Consider the following 13,685-nt stretch of genomic DNA (forward strand, 5'->3'; position numbering starts at 1 on the left):
AGAAACAAAGAAGAGGAGGAGAGAAGATATAAAGAAGAAGAAGAAAGAAGATATAAAGAGGAAAGAAGAAACAAAGAAGAGGAGGAGGAAAAGGAGAGAAGAAATTTCAAAATCCCGGAGAGCGAAAATTGGGATTCTGAAGCAACATATCCTGCCTCTGCTCTCTCCCCCCAAAAGGTAAAAAGTAACTGGGGGATAAGATGCGTATGTGGCGCCAGGCCTGGAAGGTGCCACCATTAACCAGGTGCCCATGAAGTTCCAAACAAAACAGCCCTTTTAAGGGCTACCCAATACTCTAGAAAAGAAATAACGATCAATTTGCCAATGTGTGTAGGTAGAGTAGTGTGTATATAAACACTAACTCTTTTTTTAATAAAAATGTGAGGGTATGAGTTTGTGTGTTTGTGTGTTTGTGTTTGTAAGAGCTCAGGTATGTTAGTGTGAATAGTAGATTATGGGTTTCTTAGCGTATGTGAAGAGTATAGTTAGGGTTTTATTATATGAAATGAGAAAGTAGGGGGATGTTTTTATTCACGTAAGCGCGTTGTTGGGTCATGATCTAGGTAAGATTAATTTTATGTCTTGGGGGATGTTTTCCATCACGTCCGCGCTTTTCGTATAAGAACTCACAATATTCGTCGTTCAAACCATTATAGGAATAAACAAAGAAGATGGAGGTGACAAAATTATTTAACGATTTGAGACATAGCTATTTTTGGATCATGGATGGAACTTATGTAGTAGAAAGATTGAATAAGGAAGGAAGATTTGAAGGTAGCCTGAACAATGTGAAGAATCTTGGAGTAGCAAAAGATCAAATAGGGGGAATGATTGAGGAAGAAGTAGAAAGAATCAGAGGATTCATTGACCCACCTTACGTGAGAGTAGGTACTTTAAAGGAAGCCTTGGATCACATCACAGAAGTCAGGAGCTTCCTAGAAAATATCTTTTATTGGACTGACTGGTGGTACGTAAAGTGGGGTTGTAACCAGTTGATAAAAGCAGAAGAACTAATTAGAGAGGTAATGAAAGTAGAAGTGATGAAGATAAAAGAAAAATGGAGCAAAGAGAGAAAGGAAGAAGAGATTAAGAAGAAGAAATTAGAGTTTGAAAGATTGAATAACAACTGGATGAAGATCCAACAGAAATTTAGAGAGATGGGCCATCCTGACTGGATAAGAGAGGAGGAAAAGAAGAAGAAGAAAGGAATAATGGAAAAAGTGAGGAATTGGTGGAAGAAGTGGAGGAGTTAGAAGAAGAAGAAGAAGAAAAACCCAAAGGCCCTTTTCAGGGCCAGCCATATTTCTCGAAAAGAGATAGTCTTTGAATTGCCTACCCTTTTTTAAAAAAATTTTTAAAAAAAATCCCATGTTAAATTCCCCTTGTCCGTAGAGTGACCCACGATTTATTGCCATGTTAAATTCCCCTTGTCCGTAGAGTGACCCACGATTTATTCCCATGTTAAATTCCCCTTGTCCGTAGAGTGACCCACGATTTATTGCCATGTTAAATTCCCCTTGTCCGTAGAGTGACCCACGATTTTTCGCCATGTTAAATTTCCATTGTCCGTAGAGTGACCCAGGGGTCCCTGTAATGCTAATTCCCATTGTCCGTAGGGTGCCCCACTTCACTACTAATACTGGATAAATTAATATGGTTGTTTTTTTTTAAAGGCACTTTTGGAATATTATTGGCTATATCAAACCCGCAATATCCGCCCAAATCAACCTCTGTGTGTTCTTTAGAAAGACATTTAGCTCCCATTTTCTCGTCATGATATAGCCAATAAAGTGTTGAAGGCGCCTTTAAAAGCAACAGCAGCAAAAAGAGACCCATTTTTATTACAAAGTTTATCATTTATCGGGCATGACGCTCCATAACCTAATAGGCTGTATTCGAAAAACGGTTAATTGAAACCCGCAGCGTTTGTGATAATATTTACGTATAGGTGCAGGAATAAAATACATGTAATTCTTTTTGCATAAAATGTGTATCTTTAATGAATATCGATATTTCAGCTTTCCCAACAGTCATGGAAAAGATGTGTATTATACTATATTCTCATAACTGAATTTCATGCCTATTTAATTATATAAGTAGTTTTTATGTCCATTGAATGACTCTTTCTCTTTCTCTCTCTCTCTCTCTCAATAATAATAAGACAAAGGTAATATGTACTACTGAACACCTCATTTTGCAAGAGGTTTAAGTTAAAAGGTGTAATCATGCCGTAGAAAACGAAGACTAAGATTTTTTCTGGACAACTTCTAAAGTTTCATTCACACAATTAAGTATGTCTTAGGAGCGTCGACAAGATTAAATGATACGTTCTACACATTGGAATGGGAGTTTAGACGTGTTTAGTTAATAAAACTACAGACAAAAGAATTCATTTCAGTGCTATATCTGAAACTAAATCACAACAGAGCTAATAGAGTGTGCTATTTTCTCTCTAGTTCAATAAATTGTTGTTGTAGGGTTTAACGCCATTTTTCAGCACACGATAGGCTATACATGGCGGCCAGTATTAATGGTGGAGGAAGAACCCGGGAAAACCCCGGAGAGAACCACCGACCCACGAGAAGCTACTGGCAAGCTTTCTCACATACCCACATTAGCTGAATCCGAGACTCGAACCCATGCAGACAGAGGTGAGATGGCTGTGATCCTTAACGGACAGCGCTTTAGACACTCGGCCACTCGGGGCCCCTTTAATAAATTAACATGTGGAATGTTCGACTGTTCGTCTAAATAAAGTACTTTTTATGTACAATTTAGAACATTATCAATTATTGTGACCCTATGTATTCAAAATTAAATATACCAAACAAATATTCAGATAAATCGGGTGTTTCTTTCTTATCTTGTTGTGAGAGCACTTTTATAGAGGTAGGTACGATTTGCTGTGGTCAAAGTCAACCCCTTCTTGAACGAGGAAGATCGACTTACGAAATCGATAATTTTCAGGACACCAGCTTTAAAACTAGACAGGTACAGATAATGTTTGGAACAGGGATACAAAATAAATCCAAGTGACTCGACCCTCATTTAAATTGTTAAAAGTTTTAGTTTGTGTGCGTGCATGCATGTTGCCACGAAATTAAGGAAAACTGATGCAAAAAAAAATCTTGCATTTCCAGAACGAAGAGGATAAACACCAATATTATCGGTGAATAAGAGATGTCAAAAGTCTCTAGGCCTCGTAACCAATCAAATCAGCAATTAATATTAAACTAAGTTCAAAATGCGTATAGTTGTTGATGACTGCCTTAGTTTTACAATGGAAAAAGTTGTATATCCACTTCCCTTACAAGTTAGATTTGTTCATCATACTTTACTTGGATTTATTTCTGGTAATTTTTTTAACAAGTTTAAACTTTGTTTCAAGCAACTTTATACCACAAAAATAATCAACATAAATAATATTAAAATTACTGCTTAGCTGATGGATAGACAGTATAAATGACAAACACCACGGAAAAGATTTCAAACGTGCTTATCTTCCTTGATATTTTCTTAACACAAGGTTTCCAGGACAACCATCACGTGAAACGAAGCTTATGACACGCCACTATAATTAAACTCAACAACAACACATGTCAGAAATTATATCAAACCACCATAGTTATAATGCGCATCATACGAAGAAATTTAAAGAGGGCCAGAAAAATGCAATTCTTAACTGTAGTTCTTTGAGTAATAACTACAACAAATATGCAGTTCGTTCTTGTTTTCAGACGGTACTGTTTAATCATACTGAGGGGTCGGGTGGATAAGTGATCTAAGTCGCTCGCCTTAATAGAGCACTCATATATATCACCTATGTCCGCATGAGTTCGAGTCATGACTTGACTAACGTGGATATATAGCGAGTACGTATGAGTATGTATGCCAGTAGCTTCCCGTGGGCGGGTGGTTCTTCCCGGTTTCATTATCCACCAAATATACTGGGCCGCCATGTATAACCTATCACGAGCTAGACAATGGCGTTAAACTCCACAAATCAAACTTTAATAGTATTGTATTCAAAGCTATAACGGAATAGTTTAGAGTGATCATTATTAAAAGTTATCTTTAAGTCTGCATCTTTTCTGAAACATTGAAGAGAATCTTTGTAATATTAGATATTAATAACACTTTTATTATCCCGAATATTATACTTCAACACAACTAGCTTATACTACACTTTTCTTCCACCCAAACTTGTAAATCAATAATCATTATTTCTTGATAGCGGCATTGTTAGTTTGCATTATAATCTAGTGATTGCTTTTTTCATCAAGTCACTAAAACTTATTGAATTCAACCCCGAATGACTGTGTCGGCAAAGCTTGTTCAAGACATGACTCATTTATTATTTATTATATGGAAAAAAAACAACAAATTTCAAATAATTATTTTGTGTTCTCTCCGCTTTTGCCGTTTCGCTACGCTGGTCTTCGCCCAGCAGCCATGTTAATGGTTCAAATCTATCTACGCTAGAGTGGATAAAAATAGTGATCTTTACTATGTGAGTACTAAACTGGCATCAATAAATAATGGAACGAAAAGCCACAATTGCAAATGAAATTATATTAATTCGTGCCTCAACGTTCAATTTATATAGTATTATAACATGTTCAGGTCAACATCATTTACATCAGTGTGGGACAAAGGATATAAGGACAAAATAATAAATTTTGGGGAAAATGTTGAGAATATTTGACAAGCAATTTATTTTCTAGTACTTCAAAGCTTAAAGAATTAACGGATTCCCCTTTCCATTAAATTTATCATCTTCACTCCAATCAATGTATTGTGTTAGAACGAACAACAAGATGAAGGGTCCTTGTAGTCGTCACCGTAATCAACAGTCATCTTCTTCGTTATTTTCCAACGATAACACCGAATTAATGAAAGATCATATTGTAATTAATTAATATTCCCAGAGATACTTTCTTCTTTCTATTTCGTGCTAGTTGATGCGAGTTCACTAAAATGAAGCTTCACTTCGGTTAAAAAGCGATAATTCTGTGCAAAGTAGCACGGTGTGTGTGTGTGTGTGTGTGTGTGGAAAGAGACTTCTTTCATGTGTGCTGGCTAATGAAATAGTCTAACCTACTCTATTCACGACCAACACATCTGTAGGTACGTCCAAGCAGAAAAAAAACATGACGTACTTTATTGTATTCGTCTATGTATGATTAAGATAATTCTCTCTTATTTTCTGATACGTACCTTCTACCTGCTCTCGGTTTAGAGTGGGATCTTTCTTAAGACATTCTTGGATCCGCCTGAAACAAGAGAACAGTAAGGTGTCACGGCGGAATACATTTATTCGTTGACTAGAGAAATTTTTAAAATTAATATTGCCCAATTGCATAAAAAAAGAAGCAAGATATAGCAATAACGTGAATATTAGAGAACAATCATGCCGCTAATTGTATAGAGGATGTTAATATTATAGAATCACAAATTGCAACAAACTGTCGGCATTCCTTGCGCTCTTCTCGTTTATCCAAAAGTTTTAATCCATTTCTATAATTGAAGACAGGTCATAGTTATCTAGAAGTTCCTAAAATTTGCAATTGCATGACAATCATGCACAATAATGCCTATAGCGGCACAGGAAGACGTACTCAAAATTTCAAACTGGCATATGAATGCAAAACTCAAACACGACTAACAGGACAATAACATCTGCACACAAGTTTTCGAAAAGCAGTGTGACAAGCTGATCAATATAATGTAGCCATAACAATCAGACTAATAAATCCCATATATTATGTATCTTGTCTATTTTTTCAGATTTGTATTTAGTGAAATTTATTTTAAAATATATTAGATCCTTTAGAGATAAATGTTAGGTTACTTTTTAATAAAGTTGAAATTATCTTGTCAGTAAAGGGATCCCGATGAAGCAGGATATCCTTAACTTTTCAGTCCTTTTGGCATTTCTTCCACTCTAGAAGTGAAATCACATTTAAAAATCGTCCGTATAGTCTTTGGACACATAGCCTTTTTGTACATTTTGTTGATATTGGATGTTTACGTCTGTATTAGTAGATGTGAACTAATATTTAGGGGTCATTCTCCACTCCAATTTTTGACCCAGAGTTCTGTATAACGGTAAACAGATTTTACCCCGACTCTGAGAATAGGAATTTGGGACCATCTCCCACTCCCCAAAATGCAGGCAACACATTTTTCACTCCTCCTTTGAGACTGGTGTAAAATTATATGTTTCGCCCTACACATAGAGAACGGATCGCCAAAAACTAACGCGACTTGTAGAGTGACCCCTTGTTAATCAGAGACACGTGAATATGGAGATAGGGAAAATGTCGGCTATTTCACTCTTGGAAAGGTTTATAAGGAGAATGTTTGCTAACAAAAGACGAATAAAATGAATCACTTGAAGTGCTACTGGAGAATGAAGGGGAGGTCGCGCGGAACGTTAGCGCGATCTCGCGCTTAAGCGACCTTTTCGGAGGAAGGTTAATAACTCAAGAAAGAACTGAACGAATCCCTAAAAGCACACGGGGAGATCGAGAGCGCATTCAGCGGGCCAAATTAATCATTTCATATTTAAATGAGATATTTTGGGTGTAGGTAATAACCCCAAAGGAATTTTCTGAAGCGTTGTTAACTTGGGCTTCACGACCTGATGACCATGATAGATTGATGAAGAGTTCTTTAGCTGGGCTTTTGCACATTATGACGCTAGCCAAGATGAATATGCATATTTGGTCAATGCGATAAAAAGGTTACCCACTATATGTTTTAACCAAGACTGAGAGAAAGAGCATATCCTGGATAGTATTTTTAATGTTTTTAAAAGTTTAGCAGTCTATGTATACATAAACCGATGGTCATAAAAACATAACTCGTGGTTTAGCTGGCATATGTAAACATAAACCGATGATTACAAAAACATTACTCGTGGTTTAGGAGTCATATGTATACATAAACCGATGATTATAATAACCTTAGTTGGGGTTTAACATCTAAACACGCCAAGTGTGTGGTTCCGCCGTTTACAAAGCTTTAAGCAGATTCAATAGAGTGAATGGGATCAGCAGAGTTAGCAATGTGTTGGATCAATAGAGGAAGGGTTTAATGTGTTTTAGTAGGTTTGGATTTCCATTTATATATTGGTCAGGATAAAGTAATACAGTATATATATATATATATATATATATATATATATATATATATATATATATATATATATATACACGTTTTAGGTGCGTTGTGGGCAGTCATCCCGAAAGTGGGTTTACGGGAAGGACATGATATAGTTTACATTTCAAATCAAAATACATATACATAGGTTGTATTTCTTACATAGTAATTATGTATATGTTGAAAATAAGTATATACACTTATGTTATAGTCCTATTCATGTTTTCGGTTCGTGGGCAGATATATATATTTCATGGGCAGTTTTGACCTTTAGGTTGAAGATGACAAAGTAACTGCCCAAAAATACGTTCACGAAGAACAAACATATAGCATTCTGCCCGTGAATACGGCCATGGGAACAATATATAGCGTACTGCCCACGAATACGTTCACAAGTAACAAATATATAGCATGACTTTCCGGTGTGCGCGCGCAAAATGGTTGTCAAGACACGACGATAAACATTAATCTATTAAGGCATCCTTTGCAATGGCCAGCGTACATATAGCGGACGTGAGGTTCGTTTTTCACAGCTTGTTTGAAATAAATGGATGATTATATATCCAGTGTAACAACTTGTCTTGACAGCTTATGGATGCTAATGTTTGACATTTATTGTGAAGATGATTGTTCACTGCTTGTTGATGAATTCGTAGCTTCTGTTAATCGATGCTATAGCTCAATTTAACTGTCATACACTGATATGTTTAAGTCTGCTTGCACAGTTAACTATGCAGAGTTATGGAAATATAACAAATTGGTTTTAATAACTTTCAGAGTTTGTTTTACTATTACTCAATATTTGTTTCAAGTACTATAAAGGCTGTGATAGGTTGGGTGGCTTAGATTACAAATCAGGCCCTTCTCACTTGGGGGGTGGGGGGTGGGGGGTGGGTACTGCCCATTATGAATATTACTGGTCCTAGATGTCCAACCTGATATTTATGACATATAGGTTCAACATCTTACTGCCAGCAGAAATGGTGTTCTGTAGTATTTTTCCCAGTCAATAGTTTATGGATATATTATGTCATGTACTATGCTTGTTTAATTCTCTCATCTCAGTTCTGACGTTACCATTGAATGCTATAATGTTCCCAGACATCCGGTATTCTTGGTTATTAAAATTATATATATACACAGATAACTGAAGGTGAGTTCTCATTATTCCCTAACAATTGTAATTAGTGGGGCTGTAGCAATTGATGGTCTGAGAATTCAAGTTAACTGGTTCAAAACTTGGGTAAACAACAAACTGTTTTCTTCCTTTGACAGGCATCATAAAGTTTTGCATCTTTGTCTCTCTGATGACTGTGGTACACAAGTTACAGACTTTGCCTTAGAATGAGCCTGATTTTTGATACTTGTTACTGAATGGGGTGGGGTAGGGAAGTAACAAAATTATTAAAGGTGGAATGTATGCAAACCATGCTGGAAATAGATATGTGCCAGCAACTGCAACATGTAAGCTTCAATCAATTTGGAAACTATAAGCTTTATCCTGTAAATATTAACAGTTCACACCCTGTATAAAAGGTGATTTTGTGTTTGATTAACTGTAACTGTTAATTTATTATGTTAAGGAATTTATTGTTTTAACCCTAGTAAATGTAATATAATTAGGTCAAAAGTTCCAGTTTGTTTATTGTTTCCAGAGTTGATTATTGTAACTGGAAGAACCTGTTTCTAAGTGTTAAATGAAACGAAAGAGATATTGTTTACTCAAGTGATATAAAATAAAAGTTTAAAATGAACTGAAAGAAATATTGTTTATTCAAGTGATACAAAATAAATGCAAAAGTGTATATTCATTAAGAAGTGTATTGTCAATTGCAAATAAATGAAGATTTATCTTATTTTGTTCTTTACTTGTGTACAAAATTATACCTGGATTGGGCAATAATTACTTGGACTCCATTTGGAAAAGAAAAATCTATATGTCCTAAATACCTAATGTTCATATCATAATGCTCTTTTAATGGATGATTATGCTTTTCAGCTGACGTTACCATATTGCCAAGTGAACTAATAGTATGGCCTTCGGTGTGGCCCACTAATCACATTTGTAAATGAATTATGCATACAATAGAGAAATAGCTCTTAAAATATCTTATGAGTTGAACAATCTGTGTACACAAATAAACTTGAAGCAAATCTTTGAACTTGTATGCCACACATGCAAGTGAATTGGTGGTTTTCATATGTAACTTGTGTACTCTTATGGCTTTTGTCTATATTACTTTTAGCCATTTCTATTCACACACCAGAACACAACCTTTTTTGTCTGATTCAGGTACTAATGCAAAACTTATTTCAGCTGTAACTGAAGTATACAGAATTTTTCCTGACGTTGAGGCCTACTGTGTAGACAGTATAGCTGTAAGTCATCAAATCAAATGGAAGACAACAGTGTGCAGTTGAAGAAAATGATATATACCCAGTACCATTTAGAGTTATCTTAAAGAAAAGTCACAATGCACACTGATACAAGTAGTTTTAGAAAATGCATTTGTTCCACATACATTTTAACTTAACCCAAAAGTTCAGTCTCTTGCCTAAAATTCAATCAGATGTATGCATTTATTCCATAAAACACAAAGATATAATGAACCAAATCATTTTCATTATTGAGTTAGGTAGTAGGCTATGTTAAAGAGTGCAATCACTTTATCGATTTTTTTTTCCATTACATTTTTATTTATTATAAAATGACATTTCTTAGTGGAGTGCTAGCAACTGTAACTTGAGGAATATTTTGTACATGCTGGCCTAAGTGTCATGAATATACTGTGCTACATTTTGCTTTATTAGGTATAATACTATCATGAGACTTGCTTGATTAAATCCTGAATTTGTCAGTTACACTTACAAGTCCACTGGTAGAATTTAAAATCTGTGACAGTTTGGGAACTTTTTTTGCAGTAACTGCAAATCACTTTGCCTTCACAGTCAATGAATTCAAGCCATTGATAATTGTCAAACCATTGTGACTGAAAATGTGATTGTCTCTTAGTTGTGTCCTATTTGATAATTTTGCTGCCACAGAGTCTGGATTGTGTCTCTGAAGAAATAGTTCATCTAGACTCTGTTGCAGTATTTCATTTTATATGTTCAATTTAATGAATTTTCTTTCTTTGAATCATTCTTATGTCATAACTTGCGAAAATAGTTTAGTTAACAATATTTATCCAAACAGAAAAGATAACCTCACTTGACAAATCATCCTACTAAAGTGATCATGGCATACACTTTTATCTTTGAAATTCAAATATTGCCCACTCGTTAATTAACATAACTAATATTGCACATTGAAGGTGATCATATGTATCATCAGTTTTAAAAAAATAAAGACATAATACTATCATTTAATCACTGCATACAGGAAACAGACACTTGTGTCTGTAAAATGCCTTTCATTGGATTACTTTGGTTTATTAAAACCAAACAGCAATCCACTCAGGATTTTCTAGGATAGATACAGAGAATATATTATGGTCATTCAGAACGCTATCAATACATCAGACCAGATTGTTTTTATTATTATTTAGGCAAAATAACTTAGTAAGTCAGATGGCAAACATGAGGATGGTGATAGGTTATGTGGAATTTGCATTGAATCATCTGATCCCAGAAGATTTGATACAATGTCACTGGCTGTGGTAATCATCAAGTGCAGTTGCACGGCACCATAAGACTTATCAAGATACCATAAGCTAGAAAGATGAAGAAAAAGAAAAACGATGACCCAAAGACAAATCCTGCAAACTGTGTGCAAAAATGATTCCACAGATTATAGATGAAAACTTTACTATATTTAGCTTCAAGATATTAATAAATTCGGATTACTTCCTCCAGTCTGCTACAGTAATTCATGCCCATTGCACTCATAAATTGATTATAGTCCTTGCAGTATTTTGTGTGGGCCACAATATTTTAATTGATGCAGCTGATGCTCCATTCTTCGTTCAGTGTTGATTCAAACATAGCAATGTCCCTTTGGGATGTGTGCATAAATAAAGAATGCCTGTCCCTTCATTACCACACTTGTTGAATTTATCGTGTCTCTCTGAAAACTGTACCATGTGAGAAAGAATTTTATAAACAAACTGGACATAAGTATTGCTAGACATATACTCAGACCTGAGACTTCATAAAAGACTGCTTACTTGTGAGGCATTATTAGTGCTAGGGCTTGAGGTAATAACTTGCTATATGTTTGGTAAGGCAAAATAAGGGGCCTTATGACTTAAATTGAAACTGTGAAAAAACAAAAGGTTCAAATGCAATAAACTTTTGTTTTTCCTCATTTGTTATATTACAGTGCCATGAAAGGTCATTTCTTTTATCTTTTTAATCCCTTGCCAATTTTAAGTCATCATCACTAACCAAGTCTCTAAATCAATTCTTGGCATATTTAGCTAAAATGGTGTCTACTGTTCCATTATATCATTGATTGTTTAGCTTGCTTGTATGGAGCTTAACACCATTTTTCAGGACATCATAGACTTTACATGGCAGCCAACATATTTATTGGAAGAAATCAACACACATAACGCTACTGGCAAGCTTTCTCATATACACATTGGTTGGACTAGAGAGAGTTGATTAGTGATGTGTATGCCTAGACCATTCTATAATCCAGGGCCCCATGATTGAATACAGCTTAAAGAAATTAATCCTAATTCAATTTCCTTGTTGCATTTAAATCATAACACCCACCATGCAAAGTGACACATGTCTCAAGATTTTCAAATCTGTATATGTTTTGCAACTTTTAATTCTGAGTTGATGCATGTGGATGTGGAAATTCAGTTACTGAATACTTAGCTACTTATATAAGGAGCTCTCACACTGGTAAAAGCATGCAATTGGGATTGTATTTGCAAGAGGGCAATTAATTGTTCAAAATACTGTTTTAGCTAACTACATATGCGAAGGGTTGATGTATAAAAAAGAGGATCAAGAAATCCTAGCTGGTAAAGATAATTGTATCCAACTTGACAGAAAGTGAGAAGGCCTTTTAATTTTGTACAGCAGTTTCATTAAGGAACCAACTATAATACCATTAGAAGTTTATGAGCAGCAAAAACCACATTTAGGACCAACTAGACATCAAAACCATATGCATAGTTCCATTTACGGCCAACCAGACATCAAATAGGTCATCTAGTGAAAGCACAATGTCAAAATGACCAGCCATCTAGGAGAAGTAGCAAGGAAGGGGTTTTCCAGATGCCCATTAAAACAGCCATATTGGAGGTTAGATTGGCACTATTTTCATTTACGTCCAACTAGACATAAGAAGTCTTTCACTGATATGACGATTCATTCAGGAGAAGTAGTTATACCAAGATTTTCAGGATGGCCACATTGGTGGCCTTATAGGATGTCTGTACAGCACCATAATTCTCATTCAGGACCTGCTAGACATCAACATAAGTATTTTGTACACATGTTGACACGCTGACACAATTATCCATTCAGAAGTAGCGATAAAAAGTTTCTTAATATGGCTACTGTGGCAACCACATTGTATGTGTGAGTGGCACCATCTTGTTTTTTCTTCCAGATATTTTCACACAAATATCATATTTAAAGATAACATGAATTCATACAAGATCTTGTCAGTTTATTTCATAACAGACTTTTCCCTCATATTAATATAATCTTTTGAAAACATTTATACATTATAGTTCTAGAAATTTTTCATGCTCTCAGAAACTATTAAAATCACAGCAGAAAGTGTTATGTTATATCCTTATTCAGCACTGAAAAATATTTATGAACTCTTAAAGTTTTTTCCCCAATATTAACTTAATTTAATGAAGATTTTCAGACTATAACCTTTCCATTGGATTTATTTTTTCAAACATGGCGTAAAAAGTATGTTATAGTAACCAATTTTTACATTGCCTTCACCATTGCAGAAATCTCTATAATCAATTTCCTAGTAAAGAAAAGCCAAGAAAATAAATGGACAGTTAATATTCACTTCAGGATCACAGACCTGAGGCAAATATGTCATTGTTAAATCAAACATTTTTATTGTGTTTCCTTAGACCTAAATATATATATATACTTGCTGTTACTCTAAACGAAGGCTGGTGATCCAGTTGATAACCTTTTGGGGGTTTTAAGGATGTCTTTAAAATTAAGGCCTTAAAAATGTTGAGATCTTATATTAAAAATGACAATTTGAGCCTTGCAGATTCATGTCCACAGGTGCCCAAATAAAATAAAAAGGGGGGGGGTGCAAGGGGCAAGCTTGTTGGTGTGTTATAAAATAACTGACTTATCATCGGTGTGCTGACAGGTGATGTGTAATTAAATCACTGTTGTAATATTAATAATGAGTGAGTCTGCACAAAGGAATTTCATACAGCTAAACTAGCTCAACAACTAGAGGCAATTAAGAAATATATCCACATTCGTGATTCTGTCAAATGGCAGATACAACAGCATCAGGAAACTCAAGTGGCATTTACAGAAGGTAAAGAGCCGCTATACTTGTTACCTTTTTA

At 35.0% G+C, this 13,685-nt stretch overlaps 1 protein-coding gene across 1 annotated transcript in view; it reads right to left on the reverse strand.

The window, feature by feature from the left end:
* LOC149784379 (uncharacterized) overlaps positions 1-13,685 on the reverse strand; it is a 91,803-nt gene that overhangs the window by 27,541 nt on the left and 50,577 nt on the right. Inside the window, exon 2 of the mRNA XM_089932440.1 lies at positions 5,218-5,273. Coding sequence (XP_089788566.1) covers positions 5,218-5,273 — 56 coding nt within the window. The remainder of the gene's footprint in view (positions 1-5,217; positions 5,274-13,685) is intronic.

Source organism: Sinohyriopsis cumingii, chromosome 14 (genome assembly GCF_028554795.1).
Source record: "Sinohyriopsis cumingii isolate HCF-2022 chromosome 14, ASM2855479v2, whole genome shotgun sequence".
In the NCBI taxonomy this organism is placed as follows: Eukaryota; Metazoa; Mollusca; class Bivalvia; order Unionida; family Unionidae; genus Sinohyriopsis; species Sinohyriopsis cumingii.